The 26,387-nt window shown below is 39.0% G+C and overlaps 1 protein-coding gene across 2 annotated transcripts in view; it reads right to left on the bottom strand.

The window, feature by feature from the left end:
* Nucleotides 1-24,230, bottom strand: part of LOC127653645 (RNA binding protein fox-1 homolog 2-like) — a 134,410-nt gene extending 110,180 nt beyond the window's left edge. For both annotated transcript variants that reach the window (XM_052140416.1, XM_052140415.1), the window contains exon 1: nt 23,187-24,230. In XM_052140416.1, the coding sequence (XP_051996376.1) occupies nt 23,187-23,393 (207 nt within the window). In that variant the 5' untranslated portion in view covers nt 23,394-24,230. The remainder of the gene's footprint in view (nt 1-23,186) is intronic.
* Between the last annotated feature and the right edge of the window lie 2,157 nt (nt 24,231-26,387).

Below are 26,387 nucleotides of genomic sequence, written 5' to 3'. Positions count from 1 at the left end.
TTTGGCTAACCGGTGACCCGCTGATCGCACATGGTGGCGATCTCAGATCAGTTCACATGCATTGTGAAATCAAAGTAATGCAGGTTCAAGCATTCGCGCAATTCCAAACATTAGTATCCGTTACAAGATATTATACAAATCTACAAATGCGGCACTGTATAACAAACAGAAAATGAGCAGATTACAGCGTTACAGTTAATACAGAACATTGTAAACTGTCAAATAAACATTGCCTTTTCTGTGATGAAATAAAAGTTGAAGTAAATACGGCAGCACTTTCTAATAAATCTAATAATGATAATTCAGCACTATATGCTTATACTACAGTTACCACACCTCGAAACATTGTTCAGATGATGTGATTCTAGACGTTTGTCAAGTTTTTGTCATTAAAACGCTCTTGTATGTAGGACTAATTTCTTACGCATCTAATCCCATGCCTCCGTTGCTAATTCCAAAACGTCATTTTAGAGTTAGTAACGGAGGTTTGAGCCACTGACAGCAGACTACTGCAGTTATTAGTGTAGTTATTAGAGAGACAGAGGTTGCAATAATGAGACAGAAAATCATGATGCGTCATATTATTTAATTTATTTATTAATTCATACGTTATAATTCATTCGTTAATTCGAACGAATTTATTAAAATTAAACTGCACGTTAAACACATTGACAGCCCAAGCTGTTGTTTTTTGGTGTTTTCTTCATGTTTTTCAGCCCTCGAGTCGGTCTAGCTGTTCTTCGCTGATCGTTTTATGTCTTTTTGTTGCCGGCTGCCTTTGATGTCCTCTTCCGTTTATTTGTTTTTTCATCTGAGCTATCCAATACTGCGGTCGCCCAGTTGTTAAAATGTTTATGTTCACCATAAATATTAAAATTTACTTCCGGAAAATCAAAATAGTCTGTCATTTTTTTCCTCTTGAAGTTGAAGTGGATTTGTCGCTGTCACTTCTTGTTATGAATTGTATCCTATTTTCCGTTATTACAGTTGACTACGCAAGTGATATGGAACTGTAATGCGGTCAAGACCTGCCTGGAACTACTTTAGCCTTGCGTTTCCCTGAAAATAATTGCACACCTTAGAATGTTCTCAACCAATCAGAATCAAGCATTCAACAGCCCTGTAGTATAATACATATAATAATAAATTTATTATCATAATAATAAACCTAACCTGTCCCACAGTAATAATTTTGTATTATGCAATATTCAACTGGGGTTTCAAAAATAAGTCAGTGAAGTAGCTTTGCACACCTTGTTCATTCACAAAAATGTATTGGTAAAAACATTTGAAGTTAAATAATGCATTTTATTAAGCTACAATGCATCACTGTATATTAAATACGAAGTGCATATTAATGAAATCGATTGAATTTCATTCTCCCTTGTGTTTATTTAATGAAAAAAGTATTATCAAATTTAATGTCTCTATAATACTGAAATACTGAATCTACTTGGCTATAATGGCTTTTTGGATAAAGTTATGCTGATATCTGATTAAAAAAATAAAAATAAATAAAAATAAACACTTTTGAGCCCTGTAACAATGGAAAGGAGGCGGCGAGAACCGGCTTGAAAATAATATTTTAATAATAAACTTAAACAGAAGACACAAACACACACACACGACAGATATGTCCTCTCTCTCCTGCACAACCCTCCACAGTCGGCCTTTATCCCTCTCGGAGGCTTGATTAGCCTGATAAGGGACCGGGTGTTTAGAATCACGACCTGGCCCCGCCCTCCTCCCTGCCACAAGCCATTTTAGATCAACTACATACATTTCGAAATATATTTTGTATCTTGTCAATAGGCTGAAAAATTAAGATATAATTTTGAGACATATTGCCCTACTTGATACACGCCCTTTTACTTGAAAACCATTAACTTAACTATGCATGATAAAAGAAAATGCGACCAAGGCTACATTAAATACAGGTTGTTTTTTACAGTGTTGGGTCACCTCTTGATGTCCAATGTAAATTCTGTGTGCTGAAGAAAAACCAGTTGAGAAACACTCTGGAAAACTCTCAAGTTGGGAGTGTATCTATGATACCATTATTTGCAAACCTCTCACGTTATTTTAAACTCTTCAGTGGAATGCAAAATTCATTGTATGGAATTAAAGATGCAATGAAAGTGAATGGTGACTGAATTTCCTTTTAAAATGCTTTCTATGGAGGCAGGTCACAGTGTCAGTCGGTCTCTCACACTGTTTGTGTTGCAGCATCATGCTCCCTTTAATTGGGGTCCAGGTTTAATTGGTCTATAGTGGTGTATAATCAGATTACTGCTGCCACATGAGTCACGCCGCTCTGCCAGGTTTCAAGCCGGTCTATTATTTAGACATTAAAACAAGATGATGACATGAGGCAGAACCAGGAGAGAAGAGAGAGAGAAAATGGACAGGACTCATGTGTTACTGCAGGAATTACAAATTAACAGTTACTTATTAGAGTTCAAAATTTCTGCAGTAGTTAATATTTATAGTAGAAGAGCCGAGCAAATCAGATCACAACACGTCATACACACTGATATGAAAACTCTTCAATCACATCAGGTTAAATCAGATTAACCCATGTCAATGATCTGAAAGAAGAGAGTAAATACAAACACTGATAAAAATGGAGTCAATATTGCCAGCTGGCCATCTGTAAGTGTTTAACATTAGTGTAACAACATTAACAGTGTAGGGAATCATGGGTTATGTGTGCTTTGCTGCCGAGTCTCTTTTCATCATTTCTTGATAGACACCTTCTTTGAATCGAGTTGAGCTCAGCTCCCTGCTGGAACTAATGTCCCTCCTACAGTCCCTTGACGGAACACTTAGCACTGTGCAAAGCTAAAGCACACACCAGAGACAGAGTTTTGAATGGCATACTTCTCATACTACTCTTACTACTTCTGTTTTACCATATCAGTCTATGACAGGAATAGCAAGAGTTGTATGGTAGTATGCAATCCCAGAGACAAACAGACAGACAGACTGAGAGACAAGTCATACCAAGATTTTTTTTGAAACTGATTCTATAAAAATGTATAGCATGGAATCTCACAAAGAACACGTCCAGGTAGGGCTGCACAATTAATCAAATTTTTTTTACAATTACAGCTGCTGCAATTAACTAATCATGAAAAGTGTAAATTACAGCACTCCATTAAGATCTACTCCCATTAGGAGTCAAGTGACACTATGCAAGGTCCGGACATATGAAATGGCAAGCTCTGCCCAATTTGCAAGTTTTAACACCATTAATGTTATAAACCGGTGAGATTCGATACACTCATGTTCCTTAAGTATTCTAGGAGGACAATGTCAAATAATAAAAAAATCCTCGGGCTCTGGAGACATTAAAAGACACTTACATGCTCAAGCTGACACACTTGAGGCCCCGAGCCAGGGAGCCGATTTGGTCAGAGAAGTTAGGGAAATTCGGCGAGAAAGGTTGAACATGTCGGCAATGCTGACGAATGTCGTTGCGGACTTGGAGTATCTTGCTATAATACGTTGATCGATCACTGCCATGGGGACGAAATTTACAATGTAGTTACAAGAGTGGAGGATGTCGAGAAACTGATTGATTATCTGGAGTCATCGGAGAGGGAATTATCTTCTAATCTGCAAGCGATGGATTGAGCGCATCTGGAAGAAGTTGGAGGATATGGAGAATCGTAGCCGGCGGAATAACGTCCGTATTGTTGGAATTCCAGAGGCCGAAGAGGATCGGGTTATGGTGAAATTCCTGGACGTCTCTTTCAGAGTCTGCTCGACATAACAGAACAAAAGCTGGAAATCGAGCACACTCACAGGGTTCTGGCTCGGTGATCCGTTGAGGGAGACCAATTGACCATAGAGCTCCGATCAATTCTGGCCAAATTTCGGAGATCATCTGATAAAGATCTTGTGTTACCAGAGGAGTAAAGGAAGGCTTTCTTGGGAGAACCACAGCATTTTCTTGTTCCCAGACTATGCAAATTTGACAAGAGAGAAATGTGATCGATTCAAGAAATTCAAGAAACTCTTACATTAATGGAAGATTGCTTTTGCACTGATGTTCCTGGCCAAATTGAGAATAGATGCTAAGGATGGCCGTAAAAAAAATCACATGCCCCAGCAAGCGATATACCTTCATGAAGTCAAGTTATTTTGTGGTACTCACATTGCAGGCGAGTGGACCTACTCACTGAGCACTCACTTGACTGTTCAAGGGAACTGAGCGCCTTTGTCTTTTTGTGGTGGTTCCGCTTAGCGGAGTTTGTTTTGTGGAGTAACACTCCTTCGGGAGAGTGTTGTGGATGATTCTGCACGTTCTTTGTGTTATGCCTCCTATTTGCTGGAGTATGTTTTGTGTAGTATTTCTTGCAAGACTTGAGTGATTAGGTAATTTGTTGCACTCATGTAGCAACTGAATGGGCCGGCTCACTGAACAATCATTTGAATGTCAGGAGGAAAATAAGCACCTTTTATTTCCTCCTTTTTGTGCTGGTTCTGCCTAGCAGTTGGAGTTTGTTTTGTGGAGGAATTCACCTTCGGGACAGTTATGTGGATTAATCTACACGTTCTTTGAGTTTATTCCACCTATTGGCTGGAATTTGTTTTATAGATAATCTTTTGTTGTGTAATTATTGTATAGAAACACTGGACTTGAGCAATCCGACAGCAAAGTTGTCACGGAGGCTCTCGTAGGCATACATGGTCTGTTTGAATTTAGAGGGATGGACACCATTTGGAGCTGTCGTGCGCAGGGTTAATGCGCACATTTTTCTTTTTTCTGTTTGTTTAGTTTGGGGGTGGGGGTTTGGGGTTGATTGTTGCAAAAATGTTGGAATGTGGTCCAATTTTGTTTTTGACACAATCTATTTTTTCATAATGTCAAAATGTCAAATGTTAATATGAGTGGATTGTCTCTCTCCATGTGGAATGTGAATTGTTTGGGGCACCCCATTAAAAGGAAGGTTATTTCTCTTGAGTGTAAGAAATATGATCAAAAAACTAATTTTCACAGCAGGAAGCTGAAATATTTGGGAAGGTATGGGGTGGACATTTCCTTTAGTGCTGACTCAAGTAAGAGCAGGAGAGTCATTACACTTATAAGCATCTACAATTAAAATGTTTGAAACACTTTAAAGATAAATTAGGAAGAGTCATTGTTTTAGCAGAAATTCAGGGGCAAAGTGTTATAGTGTTACAGGATGTGTAAAAATCTTGCTCTTCCAGATATTTGGAGACTTTTGAACCCATCTGGTAGGGACTACACATTTTATTTTTCCATCAGTCCATAAGATTTACTCTAGAATATATATATATACAATTTAAATATATCCAAGTCCCCCATTTCATCTGTTGTTGATTTCTCAATTAAAATATTTTAGTCTCAGATCACGCCCTGGTGATTTTAGAGATGTTGCCACATACAGAGATGCTAAAGGCATTTCAATGTTTATATGGAGACCAACTGGTCCTCAGTATCCTCTATTGGCATGGCTTGAGAGGCACTTAAGGCAGTTCTTAGGGGTCGGATCATGAAGTATGCCTCATTCATCAACAAATCCAAAGCACGAGAACATTGAAAGTGCAGAGGCAGAGCTGAAGTACCGAATGTCATCTAATGGCCTCAGAGTATTGACCCGATTGAAATGAAGATATAATACTATTTTGTCGTGGAAGGTGGAGTTTTGGCCATTCCGGGCAAGACAGTCATCCTTTGAGTTGGGGGACAAGGCAGGAAACTTCTGGCACCCGCTTCAGAAGCAGGTGAAAACCTGGCCAGCAGGAGCCATCTCTGCTCTTCAGGACTGTTTTGAGTGTACTGACTGGCACATGTTCAGGGAGGCTGCAACATATGGCAATTCTACCAACTTGGAGGAATACACAGCATCAGTGACCAGCTACATCAGCAAGTGCATTGATGATGTCACTTTCTCCAAGACCATCACCACACGCTCTAACCAGAAGCTGTGGATGACTGCGGAGGTGCGCACGCTGCTGAGGACCCGAGACTCCGCCTTCAGAGCAGGCGATAAGGCAGCCCTAAGAACAGCTAGGGCCAAACTGTTCCGGGCAATCAGAGAGGCAAAGCACACGCCCAGAGAATCCACAGTCACTTCCAGGACAGCGGTGACATGCGGCGCATGTGGCAGGGCATCCAGGCCATCACCAACTACAGGACAACATCAGTTGCCTGTGACAAAGATGCCTCCCTTCCAGATGCGCTGAACGACTTCTACGTTCGGTTTGAAGTGCAGAACGACGTGGTGGCGAGGAAGACCACCACTCCTCCCAACGACCATGTGCTCTGTCTTACCACGTGAGGAATGTGAGGAAAACTCTACGTAGAGTCAACCCACGGAAGGCTTCCGGACCAGACAACATTCTTGGCAGAGTGCTCAGAGGATGTGCAGACCAGCTAGCAGATGTTCTTACCGACATCTTCAACATCTCTCTGAGCTGAGTTCCAACGTGCTTCAAGGCCACCACCATCATCCCATTCCAAAGAAGTCTTCAGTGTCATGCCTCAACGACTACCGTCCCGTTGCACTCACCAATCATCATGAAGTACTTCGAGAGGCTCGTCATGAGGCACATTAAGACCCAGCTGCCCCCTCACTAGACCCACTGCAGTTTGCGTATTGTCCAAACCATTCAACGGACGACGCCATCGCCACAACCCTCCATCTGGCCCTCACCCACCTAGACAAAAAGGACTCATATGTTCGAATGCGGTTCATAGATTTCAGCTCAGCATTCAACACGATAACTCCTCAGCACCTGATTGGAAAGCTGAACCTGCTGGGCCTGGACACCTCCCTCTGCAATTGGATCCTGGACTTCCTGACTGGGAGACCTCAGTCAGTCCGGATCGGGAACAGCATCTCCACCACCACCACACTGAGCACTGGGACCCCCCAGGGCTGTGTGCTCAGTCCACTGCCGTTCACTCTGCTGACTCACGACTGTGCAGCAATGAACAGCTCGAACCACATCGTCAAGTTCGCAGATGACACGACCGTGGTGAGTCTCATCAGCAAAAACGATGAGTCAGCATACAGAGAGGAGGTGCAGCGGCTAACGGACTGTTGTAGAGCTAACAACCTGTCCCTGAATGTCAACAAAACAAAAGAGATGGTTGTTGACTTTAGGAGAGCACAAGGTGAACACTCTCCGCTGAACATCGACGGCTCCTCTGTGGAGATCGTCAAGAGCACCAAATTCCTTGTTGTTCACCTGGCGGAGAACCTCACCTGGTCCCTCAACACCAGCTCCATCACCAAGAAAACCCAGCAGCGTCTCTACTTTCTTCGAAGGCTGAGGAAAGCACAGCTCCCACCCCCCGTCCTCACTACATTCTATAGAGGAACTATTGACAGCATCCTGAGCAGCTGCATCACTGCCTGGTTTGGGATTTGCACCGTTTCAGACAGCAAAGCCCTGCAGAGGATAGTGAGGACAGCTGAGAAGATCATCGGGGTCTCTCTTCCCTCCATCAAAGACATTTACAAAAAACACTGTATCCGCAAAGCAACCAGCATTGTGGACGACCTCACACAAACTCTTTACACTCCTGCCGTCTGGCAAGAGGTACCGAAGCATTCGGGCCCTCACGGCCAGACTGTGTAACAGCTTCTTCCCCCAAGCCATCAGACTCCTCAATACTCAGAGACTGGTTTGACACACACACACACACACACACACACACACACACACACACACACACACACACACACACACACACACACACACACACACATGTCCTGAGTTGCACTTTAATTTTGTCACTTTATAACTGGCTACAACCTCAATAACTGCTATGTGCATAGAACACAATCTCATAGTATGTTATGTTTACGTTTTTAGGAACTGTCATCTTTTTGCACTACTGTGTACTGGGCGGCGCTGCACTGTCTCTCACTGTGCCTATTGTCCTGTTCATTGTCAGAAATGTCTTGTACTGTCCCGTACTTTTTGCACGTTTGCACGTGCACTTTATATAGGTATTTTATTTAGTTGTGTAGTCTCATGTGGTCCTGTGTTTGTCCCATGTTGTTTTTATGTAGCTCCATGGTCCTGGAGGAACTTTGTCTCGTTGTGTACTAACTGTATATGGTTGAAACGACAATAAAAACCACTTGACTTGACTATATAAAACAGAGTTTTTTTCCTACCATTCCCTGAAATCTGCTAGTGGTGAAATATTTACATCAGCCATTGATATTAATAAATCTTGATCTCTATATTTCCATGTCTTCGTCTACTGATGAGGATATTAGAAACTTTGTGGAACCATTAGAACTTCCTAAACTGACAGCTGAGCAAAAAAATTATCTTGATTCTGAGATAACTTTGGAGGATATAGGTGAGGTAATTAAGGCCTTGCCTACAGGCAAGGATCCAGGGCTAGATGGCTTTGCCGCTGAGTTTTTTAGATCTTATGCTACAGAATTGGCTCCACTTTTGTTAGAAGTTTATCCGGAATCATTAAAGAATGGAAAGCTTCCGCCAACCATGACGTAAGCCCGGATCAGTCCGATTCTTAAAAAGGGCAAAGATCCATGCAAACGTAAGAGTAACCGTCCAATTTCCCTGATCCAGCTAGATGTAAAATTGTAGGGCTGTGCTAAAAAAAAAAAATCGATTTGGCAATATATTGCGATATTTATTTTCACGATATACTACATATTTATTTTTTAAACACTGTGTGAACTACAAGCTCAGTTCCTGTTGATGTCGCAGTACGGCTAGCTGCCCAGAATTGCCGGGTGACATTTTCGGTAGAGTGAAAAGCTGGAAGCAGCATGGCAGACGTATAGTGTCTTTGAAAACACCGGCTTCAGGTATATGGTTAACATCATGGAGCCACACTATGTGATCCCAACTTGCAAGCACATTACTGGTGGCTAGAGGTGGCTGTGAAAAGGATGTATGAAGAGGTGAAGCAAGTAGTAAAAACATCTCTTGGCTCAGCAGAAAGAGTGGCCCTTACATGCGATGGCTGGACATCGAGAGCCACTGAATCTTATGTTACGATCATGGCACACCACATCAATGAGGACTGGAAACTGATTTCTCATGTTTTGCAGACGAGGGCAATGCATGAGAGCCATACTGGCAGTAACATCGCCGAGCTGTTGAAAGGAGCATTATAGGAATGGGACATAAAAAGCAAGGACCCCGCTATAGTTACAGACAACATGACCAGCGCAGCTAGTTGGTTTGCTACATTTTAAACGTTTCGCGTATACCTTGAATTTGGCTTCACAGCGTGCACTGCAGCTAAAACCAGTCGCCCGATTGCTGGAAAGTGTGAGAAGAATAACCAGCTGTGTACTGCATGAAAAACAAAAGCTGCTAAATCTGCCTCAACACAAATTAATCATTGACATCATTACCAGATGGAATAGTGCTCATGACATGCTGCACCGCTTCTTAGAACAGCAGTCAGCCATCCATGCTGCCCTCCTCTCAGCTGAGGAAGGCAGAGAAGGAGATCTGCACCCTCAGTGAGTCAGACATAACAGCTGCTGAAATAGTCACTGCTATGAAGCCCATGAAGGTAGCTACACTTGTTATGTCAGAGGAGACCACTCAACACTATCAGTTGTATTTAATTTATCATTGTGATGTATTACGACTACCCAGATCGTACACAGTAACTTGTATTTCAGCTCTGTTTTTAAATTTTCAGTGAACTGTGCAATATCGCAATATGTATTTTGTCAAAACTTGACTGATTAAGTTATGACAACTCTTATAAATATATATCAGGTGGGGTTTATTCAAGGCCGTAGCTCTTGGCATTTCATAAATATCATGTGGTCAGTAGCAAATGATCAGACTCGGTCATGCCATCTCACTTGATGCCGAAAAGGCATTTGATATGGTAGAATGGGATTATCTTTTTAAGATTTTGGAAATATACGGTTCAGGAGTACATTTATTGGTTGGATTAGGTTACTTTACAGACAACATGTAGCGGTGGTACAAACAAATGGACTAATTTCAGATTATTTTACTTTGAATAGGGGCACTCGGCAGGGTTGCCCTCTTTCCCCATTACTGTTCTCTCTTGCTCTGGAACCATTAGCAGCCGCGATAAGAAAGGAGGATAATTTTCGTACTGCCCAGAAACTGCTTTCCAGCAGGGCGCTTTCCAGTGGCCCAAACAGGGCATTAAGAATTTGGGCATTTTATTCCCAGCAAAAGTGTGATTTATTTAGAGTTAATTTTGAACCCTTAATAAAATGGTTTGAGCGATGTAGATAGGTGGGCTTCATTACATTTATCTATGATTGGGTTAATGTTATTAAAATGAATTGTATTCCAATATTCAACTACCTGCTACAGTCTCTCCTAATAGATGTCCCCCTCCCTTATTTCATGCATTTTGATAGCATAGTGAAGTCCTTCATTTTGCATGGTAAATGTCCCCCGATTACATTTCAGTAAGTTGCATAGGCCAATTGACAAAGGTAAGATTTTGATTTATTATTATTATTATGCATTCTTTCTCAGACATTTGGCTCTTTGGTCGCTTCCAGCTGAGAGACTCAACATTTTTTCTCAGATCTCAGTTTTTTTTTTAGGTTTTTACAGCTACGCCACCTGCTCTGTACTATTTTTGGGAGCGGCGGATACTCGGATTGGTGATTGCTGCTTTTGAAAAAGGTCATGAGGCATCAGTGTATTACTCCCTGCTAATTCAGAGTCTGGGGGACAGAGCTTCAGCTTCTCTCAAGAGATCATGGGAGAAAGATTTAAACTTGGTATTGGAGGAGGGAGTGTGGGCTAGTATTCTAAATAATGTCAAGTCTGCATGTAAAGATGCAAGGTGCACCTTATGCAATTCAAGATTTTACATCGATTCTATTGGACCCCCTCTAGTCTGTATAGGTTTTGTTTTAAAGACACACCCACCTGCCAATCAGAAAATGGAGACACTACCCATGTTTTTTGGTGGTGTGTTAAGATCCAAGAATTTTGGTTAAAGGTTCGGAGTTGAGTATTTTGCACTAAAATATAATTTTGCCCCTGGCTCTGTATTTTGGGCAATGGGGTGGTCATCAAAATTGGGAACACATCGAAATTTGGGTCCTGACCAGTGTCATGATCAGTAGACAGATCATTCTGAGGTGATGGAAGTTGGCTGGTGTGCCCTCATTTCAGGAGTGGTGCATGGGGATTGGCAGGGTGGCAGCATTTGAGATGTAGTCAGATAGAAAGCTTGGCAACATGAGGGTGTTTGATATGAAGTGGGGCAGCTATCTGACCTTTTTGGAGGGTTCTCAGGGAGGGGCAGTGGAGAGGGATTTATAGTTGGAATGTGCGATTATTAGGGGTTCAAACCCCAAAGGGGCGAAAGAACCCTATTGTTTTAGTTTGTTTTTAGGGGTCAAGCCATGAAGGGGCAAAGACCCCAATTGTTTTCGTTAGTGTTCTTATTAATGGGGCAAGCCCGGATCTAAACCAAACCAGTCCAGAATGATTCGGCAGAGTCCCAATATGAAAAGTTATCAAAATAATTTTTTTAATTCAGATTTATCGCCAAACGGTACACCAAAACGTTCATAGTGGCCGTGTCCATTTTTACTAAAACAGTTATAACTTTTGAACAGATTTAGGTATTATCACCAAATTTGGTAAACATATGTATGGGGGCTCATGCTGAGGTAAAAAACTCGATTAAAATTTTTAATCGATTGACAGCCCTAATATATATATATATATATATATATAGAGATATATATATCTATCTCATATATATCTCATAGATACATATATATATTTATTAGGGCTGTCAATCGATTAAAAATGTTAATCGAATTAATTACATGGTGTCCCGATTAATTAATCACGATTAATCGCATATACAAATATTTGCTTAGAAAGCCCCTCATATAACAATAATTCAATATATAATGATGAAATAATTATACATAGTTATCTTTAAATATAAAAATTATCTATCTATCTATCTATCTATCTATCTATCTATCTATCTATATAGATCTATCTATATATACACACATCTCATAGATATAGATATATATAGATAGATCTATGAGATATATACAGTGAGGAAAATAAGTATTTGAACACCCTGCTATTTTGCAAGTTCTCCCACTTAGAAATCATGGAGGGGACTGAAATTGTCATCGTAGGTGCATGTCCACTGTGAGAGACATAATCTAAAAAAAAAAATCCAGAAATCACAATGTATGATTTTTTAACTATTTATTTGTATGATACAGCTGCAAATAAGTATTTGAACACCTGAGAAAATCAATGTTAATATTTGGTACAGTAGCAATTACAGAGGTCAAACGTTTCCTGTAGTTTTTCACCAGGTTTGCACACACTGCAGGAGGGATTTTGGCCCACTCCTCCACACAGATCTTCTCTAGATCAGTCAGGTTTCTGGGCTGTCGCTGAGAAACACGGAGTTTGAGCTCCCTCAAAAGATTCTCTATTGGGTTTAGGTCTGGAGACTGGCTAGGCCACGCCAGAACCTTGATATGCTTCTTACAGAGCCACTCCTTGGTTATCCTGGCTGTGTGCTTCGGGTCATTGTCATGTTGGAAGACCCAGCCTCGACCCATCTTCAATGCTCTAACTGAGGGAAGGAGGTTGTTCCCCAAAATCTCGCAATACATGGGCCCGGTCATCCTCTCCTTAATACAGTGCAGTCGCCCTGTCCCATGTGCAGAAAAACACCCCCAAAGCATGACGCTACCACCCCCATGCTTCACAGTAGGGATGGTGTTCTTGGGATGGTACTCATCATTCTTCTTCCTCCAAACACGGTTAGTGGAATTATGACCAAAAAGTTCTATTTTGGTCTCATCTGACCACATGACTTTCTCCCATGACTCCTCTGGATCATCCAAATGGTCATTGGCAAACTTAAGACGGGCCTTGACATGTGCTGGTTTAAGCAGGGGAACCTTCCGTGCCATGCATGATTTCAAACCATGACGTCTTCGTGTATTACCAACAGTAACTTTGGAAACGGTGGTCCCAGCTCTTTTCAGGTCATTGACCAGCTCCTCCCGTGTAGTTCTGGGCTGATTTCTCACCTTTCTTAGGATCATTGAGACCCCACGAGGTGAGATCTTGCATGGAGCCCCAGTCCGAGGGAGATTGACAGTCATGTTTAGCTTCTTCCATTTTCTAATGATTGCTCCAACAGTGGACCTTTTTTCACCAAGCTGCTTGGCAATTTCCCTGTAGCCCTTTCCAGCCTTGTGGAGGTGTGCAATTTTGTCTCTAGTGTCTTTGGACAGCTCTTTGGTCTTGGCCATGTTAGTAGTTGGATTCTTACTGATTGTATGGGGTGGACAGGTGTCTTTATGCAGCTAAACAGGTGCATCTAATTTAGGATAATAAATGGAGTGGAGGTGGACATTTTAAAGGCAGACTAACAGGTCTTTGAGGGTCAGAATTCTAGCTGATAGACAGGTGTTCAAATACTTATTTGCAGCTGTATCATACAAATAAATAGTTAAAAAATCCTATATTGTGATTTCTGGATTTTTTTTTTTAGATTATGTCTCTCACAGTGGACATGCACCTACGATGACAATTTCAGACCCCTCCATGATTTCCAAGTGGGAGAACTTGCAAAATAGCAGGGTGTTCAAATACTTATTTTCCTCACTGTATAGATAGATCTATGAGATATATCTCTCTCTCTGCTCTCTCTCATATATATATATATATACATATATATATATATATATATATATATATATATATATATATATATATATATATATATATATATATGAGATATAGATATAGAGAAGCAGCTCATGTTAATAACTATAAACTCAGAAACTGGCATTTCTCTGTGTGGTCTGTGCCTCCTCTATAAGTTGCGCGAATGTCCCAATCTAAGGGGGAGAGATTGAAAATGCACCCGGCTGAGAGAGACTCTGCCTCGGGGACGCTCAGCCCTCGAGCGCGCACGCTTAATGCAGCTAGATTTGAACTTATTTAATCATAATATATATATATATATATCCATATGCATTTCTTATCATGAAGAAAAATGGCAAAATGCAGCTTTATTAATAAGAGCACTTTGCACATTAGTTTAGAAATTGTTTTTTATTCATTCTATTGTATGCTTGTTTATTTAGGTTTTGTTTTTTAGTACTTGGTAAAAATATTTAAGTTGCAAAAGTTGAAGCAAATCTTATACAATTGTTCAAAAATACTTTAAGCATACATTGTTTACATACACAGTTTTGTTATAATTTAAAAAAAATTATATTTTTAAATTAAAGTGTTGCTCAATGGCATATTTTTGTTCTTAGTTCTGCTGCTAATGTTTTGTAGACTTTGTTATTAAAAGAGTGTTGTTTAGTAACCCGTTTCAGCTTTAGTACCGAAAATGGTATCGAGTACTGTGAAATTTCACTGGTATTGGTACCGACTACTGAAATTGTTACCGTGACAACACTAGTGCAAATAAGCACTTTTAGAAGAAGGTCAGTAAAAAGCATACGCTGTCAAGGGGAGCAAAACGCATTAAACATACTCCTTGCAAGAACGTGAAAATAAACATTTATACTAGCAACACCAGCTCGATTTCGTGTATCATTGCATTATGAAATGTGTCAAGACCACAATTCACAAAACTACATGAATACACCTTGCATTCTCAGAGTTGCCACAAGGGGCATCATTGGCAAAAACACTGGCAAATGTCTTCTACAGTCAGTTTTGTCTTTCAGGTCAACTACTGTAATAGTGTAGCAACAGTTACAAGAAGCATAGACATTTGAAGAAAACTCTGTCACCATCCTTGAGTACTTAGGGTTATTACCGCCACAGTAGTGCAAGAACATGAACAGAGTATATATAACAGGACTGCGCGCTAGCAGTGTGCAAGCCAAGAAGTTTGTTTTCACACTTGAGCATGTTTCTAGCACTCTAGTCTGCAGAGAAACATACAAACAACTGTGTAATTTGATAATAAAGACCAGAGCCAGTATGAAGACATTAACTGAAAACATAAACGCACATCAAACGACTTCTTGTGTGATTTTACACCAATAATATCTACGTCCACGGAGTCAGATCAACCAACAGTCAAACCGATAGAGCCAAATGAAAAAACTAAAACACTGAGTGAATATTAAATGGCACATAAAATATAAACAACTCAGACATGAGTATCAGATATGTGAGAGTATGAGTTTTCTATTGTCTATCACAATAACCATCACCACCACACCCCAATTTTACTGCTCTGCTCATGGGGTCAACGTTCGAAATTGCCATGCTAACACGTGCTGTCCTTTAAGATTACTAGAGATGTGGGTAAGTAGGGCAAGTTACAGCAATGATGAAAATGGCCTCGGTATGGTGGTAAATTAAGCTCTGAGCATGCCATGTGTGTCAGCGAATGCAATTTATGACCCTACAGCAGTGGTTCCCAACCTGGGGATTGCCAGAGCTTATGGGGGGGTTGCCAAGCTCTCTCTATTTTGAGGGTTACAAGAAGAAAAAAATGTCATGTGTGAAAGTTACAATAATTTTTGTAATAACGCTCAAATAGGGCAATTTTTATTATTTAAAAATATTTAATTGTTTGATATATATGAAAAGACAAGTTATACTGTATGTCTAACATAAGCTGTTTTACGCCCGTTTCACACATACTCCGTTTGCAGTGCGTATGCAGTGCGTATTTTTTTCCATACCCACGTTAACAGGTTAGAGCTTTTACACTGCAGTCCGTCGATCCATTCCAGTGCATATACAGCAGTGCAGCGATGGTTTACGGACCGAGTCTATTTTTGCTGTGCTGCACCGCACTGAATTAAAGTCGCAGCGCATTGTTCACATTAAAATAGACATAGATTGTCAAGAAACTGTAATAATTTCATCATATACGCATAATTACAGTTAATGTGTTCTACAGTTACTAAATTACAGGGTCAAGAAAAACAAAGAAGTATGATTATAGTCCCAAAAGTTGCAAAATGCCATCATATATGATTTTTTTACCCTAAAAAAAAAGACAGAGTGAACGCAAATTCGTCTCATTCTTCTCCTTCTTAGCAACAGATATAGCGTGATAGCTTTTCTTCAACTCGAACTACATGTAAAACAAAGAATCACAATGATTAAAATTTATTTTCATACTGTTTCAATGCCTTAAACAATCTCAAAGTTAATGTTTGGATTTAAAATCAAAACACATTTTTGATTTTGTGGCACACAGAAACTGCGGATCAGTAGCGCACTGCAAACGCAGCATATGTGAAAGCACTATAGCGCGTGCTGCTTCTGTACCGTATACGCACCGCATACGGAGTATGTGTGAAACGGGCGTAAGGCATGCATCTTGTGAGAGTAAGAACACTGTTCTTTTCATACATGTGGCAAACTTGCTTGTTCTTTGTACAGTACTGAGCAATGATCAGAACAACAGGCTAGCTAGCCAAACGAAAACAATGACTAAAAGGCGGGAGCACACTAAGATTTTGGCCACAATTCTGCCGTCGGAGGCAAATGTCGGGAATCCTAAAGGATTTCTCTCGTCACAGGGCAAAATCAACAATCCTACAATGTTCAGTGTAACATGTTCAAAGATGGCCGATTAATAGCCTTTGCGATGATCTTCAGCCTCCGACGAAATTTGGGCAGTGTCTGAAATTTTGCATCGTAGCCGTATAGTGCGACTGCTATTACGATGGCCAGATGAGATATTCCGCTCCTCTTTCACACCTGAAAGAAACCTGCACCGCGTTTGCAGCACCATAGCAACAGTTATCTCTCTACTCAAGCACTTTCAGTGTTTTTTCCTATTCATTTTATATAAAACTTTTAATAAATAAGCAAAAATACTTTGAGAAAAGTCTAACACATCATATGAAATATGAAAGCATTATTCTCTGAATTAAATAGAGTTTTTATTCTTTACATTTATCATGCATTTTATTTACAATGTTATTTTACTTTTAATACATTTAAACATCTGTAAACTTCTTTAGTTAAGATTCACACCACTACAATTGTATTTATAAATAAATAAAATAGAATGAATGAACAATTTATAATGGTAAGTATTTATGGGATGTTTTAATTCAAATCAGTAAATAAAATTGGATACAATTATAGAAATCTACGTCATTTTTGTGCATCATCCATAGGGAATTTGCAAGCGTGATTTATTATCAGCCTTTATTAATTTAACATAAAACAACATGGTTCTTGGTCGAAAGTTTGTTCCGTCGATTTTTTGGACCTCTGTAAGATCGGATAGTTATTGTCTGTATGAATGATGAGGTTGGCTTTGAAGCGAGGCCTTCTCTGAACCGTAGAGATTGAGAGGCTTCCTCGGGACTCTGATTTCCGAGCTTCCTTGGACCTCACATGGCATGGATCTGGTTCTGAAGAGATCCAGAGAAGACCATGAGGGAAGAGCCAGAGCAGAGAGTACAGAAGGTAAGAGACAAGAGATGAGAGCGTTCTTCCCATTTGGAAACATTTGAACTGAACTTGGCTGCATCTCCAAAGGTCTCCCACGCCAATTAGAAGTGACTTTTCAGAGTCACATGGTCAACTGGGCTGTCTTTTTTGACAGTTGATTTTATGGTCCTTTGCCAGCAAATGTTTACACACGAAACATGACATTCTTTCATGGATATTATACATGTATATAACAAAACATGAAAATCCCTGGTTACAAATCATACTGGTTAAACATGGATAAAACATTACACACATTTTAAAGAGGTACATCAGGCTATACCAATTAATTTGTCAGTTATACAAGTTACCACAGTTCACAGCAATTTTCAGAATTACCTAGCAAGACTAGGTATTGTATAAATGCATTCTGTACATTTTAGAATGTTAAATCGGTAAAGTGCTGTGACTGTAAAATGTTCCTGAATTAAGATGAAATGTGTTAGTATTAGGGTCATGCAAATCTGATGGTCTTTTGGAAACCTTTCAAGGAAAAGTCTGCTTTAACTCTGTGTGGAAGTTCAGAATGTCATGCTTAGGGGCCTTTCTGACCATTGACCATTTTTGCTTTAAATTAGGTTGTTTAGAGTGTCTTGACCATTTTATTGTCCAAAGACAAGCCTTCAGTAGGACTTTTGATGCTTGGTCCATTAAGTTATGATGTTGAGGAATACCAGGATTAAAAATGTTGGGTTTTTCCTAGATTCAAATCATGTAATTTAAATTCTTCTGCATGTATAATACTACACCCCATCTTTTTTGTTTCGACAATCTGAACAAAGTTTGTAATTTTGTGCCACAATTCTTTTTATTTCCACAGTGAATATTTGCTTGTGGTAGCTCATTATTAAATGTAGGCTACCTCCCGCACTCGCGTTCATTCTAAACATCTGTAATTTTCTGTATTTGTGATCAAGCCCTCATAAATATTCAAAATATATTTAAATATAAGAGATAAAATATTTTTTTATTTAGTGCTGCTCTTCAAAATCTACATTACAGAGATTTACACAAAGTATAGTATGTATATACTAGTGGGTTGTCTTCTTGAGGATCAATGAATGTTTGCACCTTGTGTAATAGTTGTGTATGAGTCCGTCAATTGTCCTAAGTATCAAAAGCTTCGATAATGGATGCATGTTGGAAACAAATCGTTTCAGCGATGCATCGTGATTAAAAAAAAGAATCAGAATCGATACTGAGTTCAGTTTAAAATCACAGCAGAGCAGTGGTGCGCGCCAAAGACAGATTTGGAAACAAAGACGTGATTTAAGTGCATACACTGAAGTCAAGTGCACAAACATGACTGTTTGCAGACCAGCTGTATCAAACACATGACCATTAGTGCCTGAATTAAACTACGATCCCGAAATTCTTTCACAAATCCACACACATAGTCATTGCCGGTCACATAAAGGATTTATCTTCTACTCATAGCAAACAGATAGAACAGTACATACGGGACACTTTGTACATTTCTGAAGCAACAACTGCGCCATTTAAATCACCTGTGTAGGTGAGCAGAGGAGAAGCTGACAGCTGCACTCTCACAGAAGCAGAGATATCTCTCATCCTGGACCAGTAACTTCCATTTGTGCTTAAAAATTTAAATGAATAGCATGGCATAAATTAATTTTAAATAACAACTAAATATTATAAAATTATTTTCAATGCTTAAAAATAATAATATAATCATTTGTAGTAATAGTATTCAGTGTTTTGATGAACCAATATTTTTTTTGCGCTGTTAAGAGATTTTTTTTATAAGAAAGAAACTGAGATGGTCTTTTAAACTATAGGACAATTTATTTAATCTTGTGGATGTTCTATGTGTTGTTCACAGCTCATAATGAATGCAAAAAGCCAGTTTATCTAATGTGACTCATTCGGATTTTTAAAACAGCAGTTAAATAAAAAGCTGAAAAGGAGAAAAAAAAAAAAAAAAGTACAAATTTAATTTTGAAGAAAATTTACCCCTTGATATATATATATATATATATATATTTATTTATTTTCCTTTCACAGAAATATCGGCGTATATGTTTTCGGATAAGCGCAGATATTACAACATTTTCTCAGAACATATAATGCAGGGTGATTTAGAATTGGTGTCATAGCATAGTTCGTCCAGCAGGGCGTGCTCCGACTCGATTTACAGAACTGAGCTGATGGTGGTTCTGTATGGAGGCCCAAACCTGCATAAATAATAAATGAATAAATGTAATAAAAAAATAAATAAAGGAATAAATGTCTTGATAAAACAAATATAATTCGTTTTTAATTAAATTAATTCCTGAATTTATTATTGTATGACTTTATTCCTTTATTTTTATTCTTTTTAGCTTTTAATTATTTATTTTGCATATTTTTTTTTATTTATGTGTTAATTTATTTTTTATATTTATTTATTTATTCCCACATATATTTATATATTCCCATATATATTTATTTATACATGTATTTATTTTTACTTTTCTGTGTGCAACATGGAAATGAGGGAGGCGGTCCTTGCGGAGCTCCAATGCATCATTGGATGAGAGCTCTATAGTACTTATCGGAAGCAAATGGACGTCCCACCTTAGCACCCTTTGACTCGCACAGATTTTGAATATGCAGGGAACGTTTTGCAGAGTTTAACAATCCAGGATGTGCTTCGACATTCATACCGGCATACAGCTCTCCTAAAACATCAATAAGCATCTCTACTCTAAATGAAACAGTCATTCGCATGTCGCGCAACTCTCTAGATATATGTGAAGAGTCAGCTGTAGATTTTTTTAATTTTTTTATTGCAGATGTATACATACATAAACGATCAGGAGGGACATTAAGCATGGTTGTATCTTTCACAATGAACAATCATAACAACAGAAAACAATATTATGGATTTGCAGACATCAAAATATGAAGTTATATACACAGAAAAAAAAAGGACAAGGTTAAATCATATAATTTATGAAACTTGCTCATTTTGTGGTTTTGTTGAAGAAACAGCTCCCCATTTATTTTGTGATTGTAGTATAACCAATACATCTTGGATTGACTTAAGCTCTTATGTTTTTAGCCCCACAAATAGCTATAGTTTACACAATATGGCGATGACCTAATGTCACATCAAAACAAGTCAAGAGTAATCGAGCACATGCTTCAATCTACAATAAGCCAATGGTAAGCAGGACCTGCCCACATCATTATCATACAAGAGACAGAAATGTAAGAATAAATACAAAAATAAATGCATGTGGGAATAAATAAATATAAAAATAAATGAATGCATAAATAAATAAAAAAAAAAAAAAAGAATTTTTTTTAAAGAATAAAAATAAAAAGAAAATAATAAAGGAAAAAAAAAAGTCATACAAAAATAAATTCAGGAATAACTTTAATTAAAAACTAATTATATTTTTTTTTATCAAGACATTTATCCTTTATTTTCTTATTATTACATTTATTTATTATTTTTGCATCTTTTGTCCTCCATAGTTCTGCAGACAGGGCAGAGTTAAGCGGTGTCTTCTGACTGAGTTGCTAACTAGTTAGTGAAATAAATACCAGAAAGTTAATAAACAGTGGCTCCATCATTTTCCCTTTTCAATATAACTAACATAACGTTAACCCTGTCCCTGACAACTATGTCACTTATGTTTATCACATCTGTTTGCCAGCTATATTTAGTCAGTGCTGTCAGTACCGTAATGTTACATTAACAGCGAAACATTGCTGATGTTTTGATAAGCAAGAAAACTGTACTTTAGTACAATTTAGAGGTACTTGTACATTACTTGAGTATTACCATAGCATTATCTATTATTTATACATCCACTCTACTACATTTGAGAGGGAAATGTACTTTTTCCAGTGTTGACCATGTATAATAATAATGTCAAATATTAATTTAAGAAAAAAGCCTTCGGAGTACCTTTACATAGTCATATTGGTGTACAATCCACATAGAAAAGGAGAGAGGGGGTTACTTAGAATTTTGAGAGTTAAAATATGGGTCCCCTGGAAAAAAAACACTGCCCTACAGCATCACAACAGCCACATGAAACTGAGGATATTCATTAAACAAGCATTTGTAATGCCACTCTATATATGCTGTAAAAAAATGCAAAGGCTTATCTGCAAATCTCCGGTCAGAGTGTGTGTGTGCGCTTCATCCCACACAGTGTCAGAATAAATGAGGGGATCAGAGATTAATGCCACTCTGAAACAACTACAGATCACTTTAGCACAACAAAAAGCCTCTTTACGGTTAGTGATACAGCAAATCCTCTTCCGATGGGGCATGCGTGCACGCTTGTAAATGTGTACCCGCTCAACCACCTGAGCCACAGCCACCACAATGTTTCAATGTTCCAGACACTAAACTGTGGTCTAAACCCTTATGTTCTATTGAGATTGACTTAATTGTTTTTCTGTTTGGGTACCCAGAGAGTGCAATATGAAAAATAATAGTGATTAAGCTATTATTTTCACTTAATTTATTTTAAGTTTTTTTCTTTTTGCATGTGGATCAATACAATAAAAAGACTAAACTGGCAGAAATGTATTTGTACATTATCAAAACCAGAGAATCTTATGCGAATTCATTGCATTTATCCTCATTTTATATAATTTGTTTCAGAGACCCCAAACAGAACAACTGGAAAGTTTTTCATGATGAACATTAAAGCAGTGTTCTAATAAGGTTAGGACCCAGTTAACACACATACATCTCAAAGATGTCAGTTTTAGATCTTTTCACCTGGAAAGCCCTGCATTTGATATAACATCTGCAAAACATCTTAAAGATCAGATTTACAAAGATTGTAAATCCTAAACGTCACAGACACCTGCTGAATGTCTTAATGACATCCGAGAGGAAATGTCTATTTGACACATTTCAGATGAGCAAACAACCCAAGATTTTCCAGATGTAAAAAAAAAAACCACACAAAAAAGACGTCTGGGTAATGACCCAGATAGGACACATACATCTAGAATATGTCTGTATAAAAGTGTTTCATCTAGAAAGCATCACATTCTAATTAACATCTGCTAAACATCTTAAAAAGATCAAATTTACATCTCATAGACATCTGCTGGATGTCTTATTGGCATACATCTTACAGATGTAACACACACATCAAATTGATGTCTGGGTGACGTACTGTACGTGTGCTATTGGAGGATTGGCAAGTATATTTTTCAAGCTATTAAAATGTGTATGGGGGGGTGTCACAAAGAACATCAGGGTTTAATGGACTGGATGGTATAATTGTGCCTATGTGTTCATACACATTTCAAAGCAACTATTCCTTTCGTATCCCTCACTTTTTACAAACACTCGTCTCTGTTTCTAAATCGATTGATTCCAACACACCCACTCCATTTCTGTCTATCTGCTGCAGGCATTTTTCCAAACACACGCTCTCTGAGCAGGATCAATACCTTTTTTGGGCTGCACAAGCGGGCCTCCACACACAAGCAGACACCCAACTGCTCAGTCTAAATCCCGCCATGTGAAAATGAGCCATTAGAGCCCACAGCACATGCAGCACTTTAGATCACTTATGGAATGAGCAGAAAGAGTGTATGATAGATGGATAAAACTGCTAATGTGAGAGATGAGATCAAATAGTGATTCTTCAAAATAGAATCACCTTATGCCCCGAATCGTTGGCACAAATCAGCTTCATAAAATAGTTTTTTTTTTTTACGCTTACCTGTCCGATCTCTCCCGTACTGTCCATTCGCGCTCGTTTGCATTCAGCCCCGACAGAGTCCCCCGCCGCTGCGGCACCCTCCGGTTCCGGGTCTCCGCGTTTCATCCCCCGAACTCCGGCCGAACCGGAGTCCAGATCCCTCGCGCGCTCCATGATCCCACGGGTCACGGACAGCATTAGAGATGCGACGTCGGTCGACATTAACATTGAAGTGGGCTGCAGGTGTGGCGTATGATGAGCGTTTAATGGAGATCAGACCTTCGGTTTTGGAATCAGTGACGCTTTATGGATCAGACCTGATGTTCATCTGACGCGTTAAAACCCGTTAAAGACTGACGTTAAATGTGTGCCGCATTAAAGGGCTTTGATCAAGAGCAAATGTTTCAGGCCTGGCGGCGAATTGCAGACCCAAACCACGAGTAGAAAAATCATCGAGCTTTAAAACACTTCAGCAGGTCAGAATATATCCTAATGTTACACTGAAAGGGTGTGGAGGGTACTTATTTAAACGTACATAGAGTGAACGCATAGGAAATGCCGAATGCGTCTAAAAGTGTCGGGTCTCAAACGCTCTTCTGTCCCGCTAAATTAAACGTAAAATCTTCAAGTTCGCATCTAAAAACAACAGTCGCGAGGAAACGAGAGAAACGCTATGCATCATTCCAGTCCTTCAAGCGATTTCGTAAAACAAGAGTGGCGTGGAGCTGCTGCTTTCTTTTTTTTCCCTTCCTCGTTCTCAATGGATTCTTAGCAGAGAGGAAGCGCGCGCGCTAATCCTCTCTCGTTACAGTCGGGCGCTGTTTTATTCCTTCTGCAGTTTTCCAGTTTTCTCTTCACATTCCGTTTTTATGTTTTAACGCACGGACAAGAACCGAATCCAATATATGTCTGACCAGATGTGTTAATTTAAGCGTTTTTTCTTCTTCTCTGGAACCGCCGTGCTGCGACTAGGTAAACGTCAACATGTAACTAAACAATAATACATTTTCCGTTTGAAGAAACTGTCGTTACTTTGTAGCAGAACGCCAGAAAACCATCATTTTCTGAAAAGCTACGCCGATCCGGTTACATAGGTGTGAAAATGTACCGAGATATTCAACCCGCATTGATAAGATAATTAATTGATTATGTGATGGACGTGGCACATCCATACATGTTCCTGCTGCCACAAATTGATTAGCATTGAAAAATGATGCAGGCGCCGATAGCAAGCGAATGTCAAGTTTTGGTGTTGCCCGACATCTAGGGGCGGTATGATGCCATGACAGCAAACAACAGAGCGCACGATGAAGTCACTATGCTGTGATGGGATTAATGAGAACGAGAACTTTCTGATTGTTTTTATAGTTAAAGGTGCAGTATGTATGATTCCGAAACCCTTGTTATTAATGACACCTGTGGCCGTTAAGTGAGCTGCTGCCTGTTGCACGTGATCACGCGCACACAACACCATAGGGACACCAGCATCGACCAAAAAAACAAAGAGACTGAACGTGATTCACCAGCATCATGCTGATAGATGAGGCAGCATAATTAAAATTACACAGATTGTTTTAATAGAAACTTTGTGACTCCATATTATATTTGACTCTCCAGTGCTGGAACAGGGCTAAAACAAAGTGTGGATATAGGTCTGAATATGTGCCTGTAGTTTTAAGTAATTACTTTTCTTTGCATGATAAATTGGCTGCATTTATAAGTTAGATAGCTAACCAGCTTCAATAGCTATCAGCTAAATTTGGTGGATGATGACAGTAGCAGTTTATAAAATAGACTGTACATTATAAATATGTTGACACAATTCAATATTGATGTGATTCCATCACAACTGTCATTTTGATATATCGGTGCGCTATGGTTTTATAATAATAGAATGTATATTTTTTCTGTATAACCAAGTTATGTTACGCAAATTTTTGCATTATCTTGAGCATTTTCTAGCATTCATTTGATGTATTATTGTAGTTTAACTTGCTGAATAATTACAGATTGACATTAACCTGACTTTTAGCACAAAGAGAAGATCGTTTAAATTCTTTGAAAGTTACAAAGCAAGGTATCTTGAGATTTGTCAGTGTTAGCGGGCAAGATCAAGTTAGCTAATATTACAGATCAATCCTTATGGCACTATATTTCACATGCTTTGCAGTTATGTAAGCTTACCTCTCCAATAAGAAGAATGTCAATTCAGGGTTGGTTTTGATCCCCAAAACTGAACAAAGGTCCCACCAGTAATCAAATGCCCTGCTGATGTTCACTCTAGTTTTTGCTTGACCAAGATCACGTTCCCGCTTGGCCAGATGGGATTCAGTAGATACATTTTTTTTTTTTTTTTTTTTGGCTTACTCGGAGTTTGTGCCAATAATATCTGTCTGCAGAGCCGCAGAGCCAGTTTTACCCCAGCAGTTTCACACCAGCAGTTTTACCCCGCGCATGCGCAGTTTCACCACAACAGTTTTACCCCGCGCATGCGCAGTTTCACCACAACAGTTTTACCCCGCGCATGCGCAGTTTCACAACAACAGTTGTACGTGCGCATGCGCTGTCATATTGTTCAGTATTAAAACGATCTAATGGTTATTGTTACCAATTATTTTTGCTTATTAGTTATTTTTTGGTTACTCCCAGGCCTTCAGGGTCCTTTACTGAAATAAAACAATGCTTGTGTCAGGAACACTTTAATCTTTTACGTTTTTCCTCCAAAAACGAACAGCCTGGCCTATATGTACACACTTAATTGTTCAATGGCTGGTATAACACACAAACTTCTGATTAGACATTCAAAGGCGAACTATTAGTCTAAGTCAATGTATGTCTAATTATTCTTAAGTTAATTAAATCTGCCTGATGAAACAAATGACTTGAACACAAATTATTTACAATAATTTCAAATATTTTATTAATTTTGGAGACATTACCAAGAATACAATTTAATAATTCAATTTAATTACCAGACAGACATACTGATTCAGACAGAGACAGACAGACATACTGATTCAGACAGACAGACACACTGATACAGACAGACAGACATATTGATACATATTGATACACAGATAGACATACTGATATACATACAGACACACTGATACAGACAGACAGACATATTGATACATATTGATACACAGATAGACAGGCCAGCTGACAGTCTTGCCTGGGCCCGGGACAAGATAATCTTAGATGGGCCCCCCCCATGCCCAG

Source organism: Xyrauchen texanus, chromosome 13 (genome assembly GCF_025860055.1).
Source record: "Xyrauchen texanus isolate HMW12.3.18 chromosome 13, RBS_HiC_50CHRs, whole genome shotgun sequence".
Taxonomy (NCBI): Eukaryota; Metazoa; Chordata; class Actinopteri; order Cypriniformes; family Catostomidae; genus Xyrauchen; species Xyrauchen texanus.
Note: the sequence above shows the minus strand (reverse complement) of the source record. Positions and strands in the feature narration are given on the sequence as shown.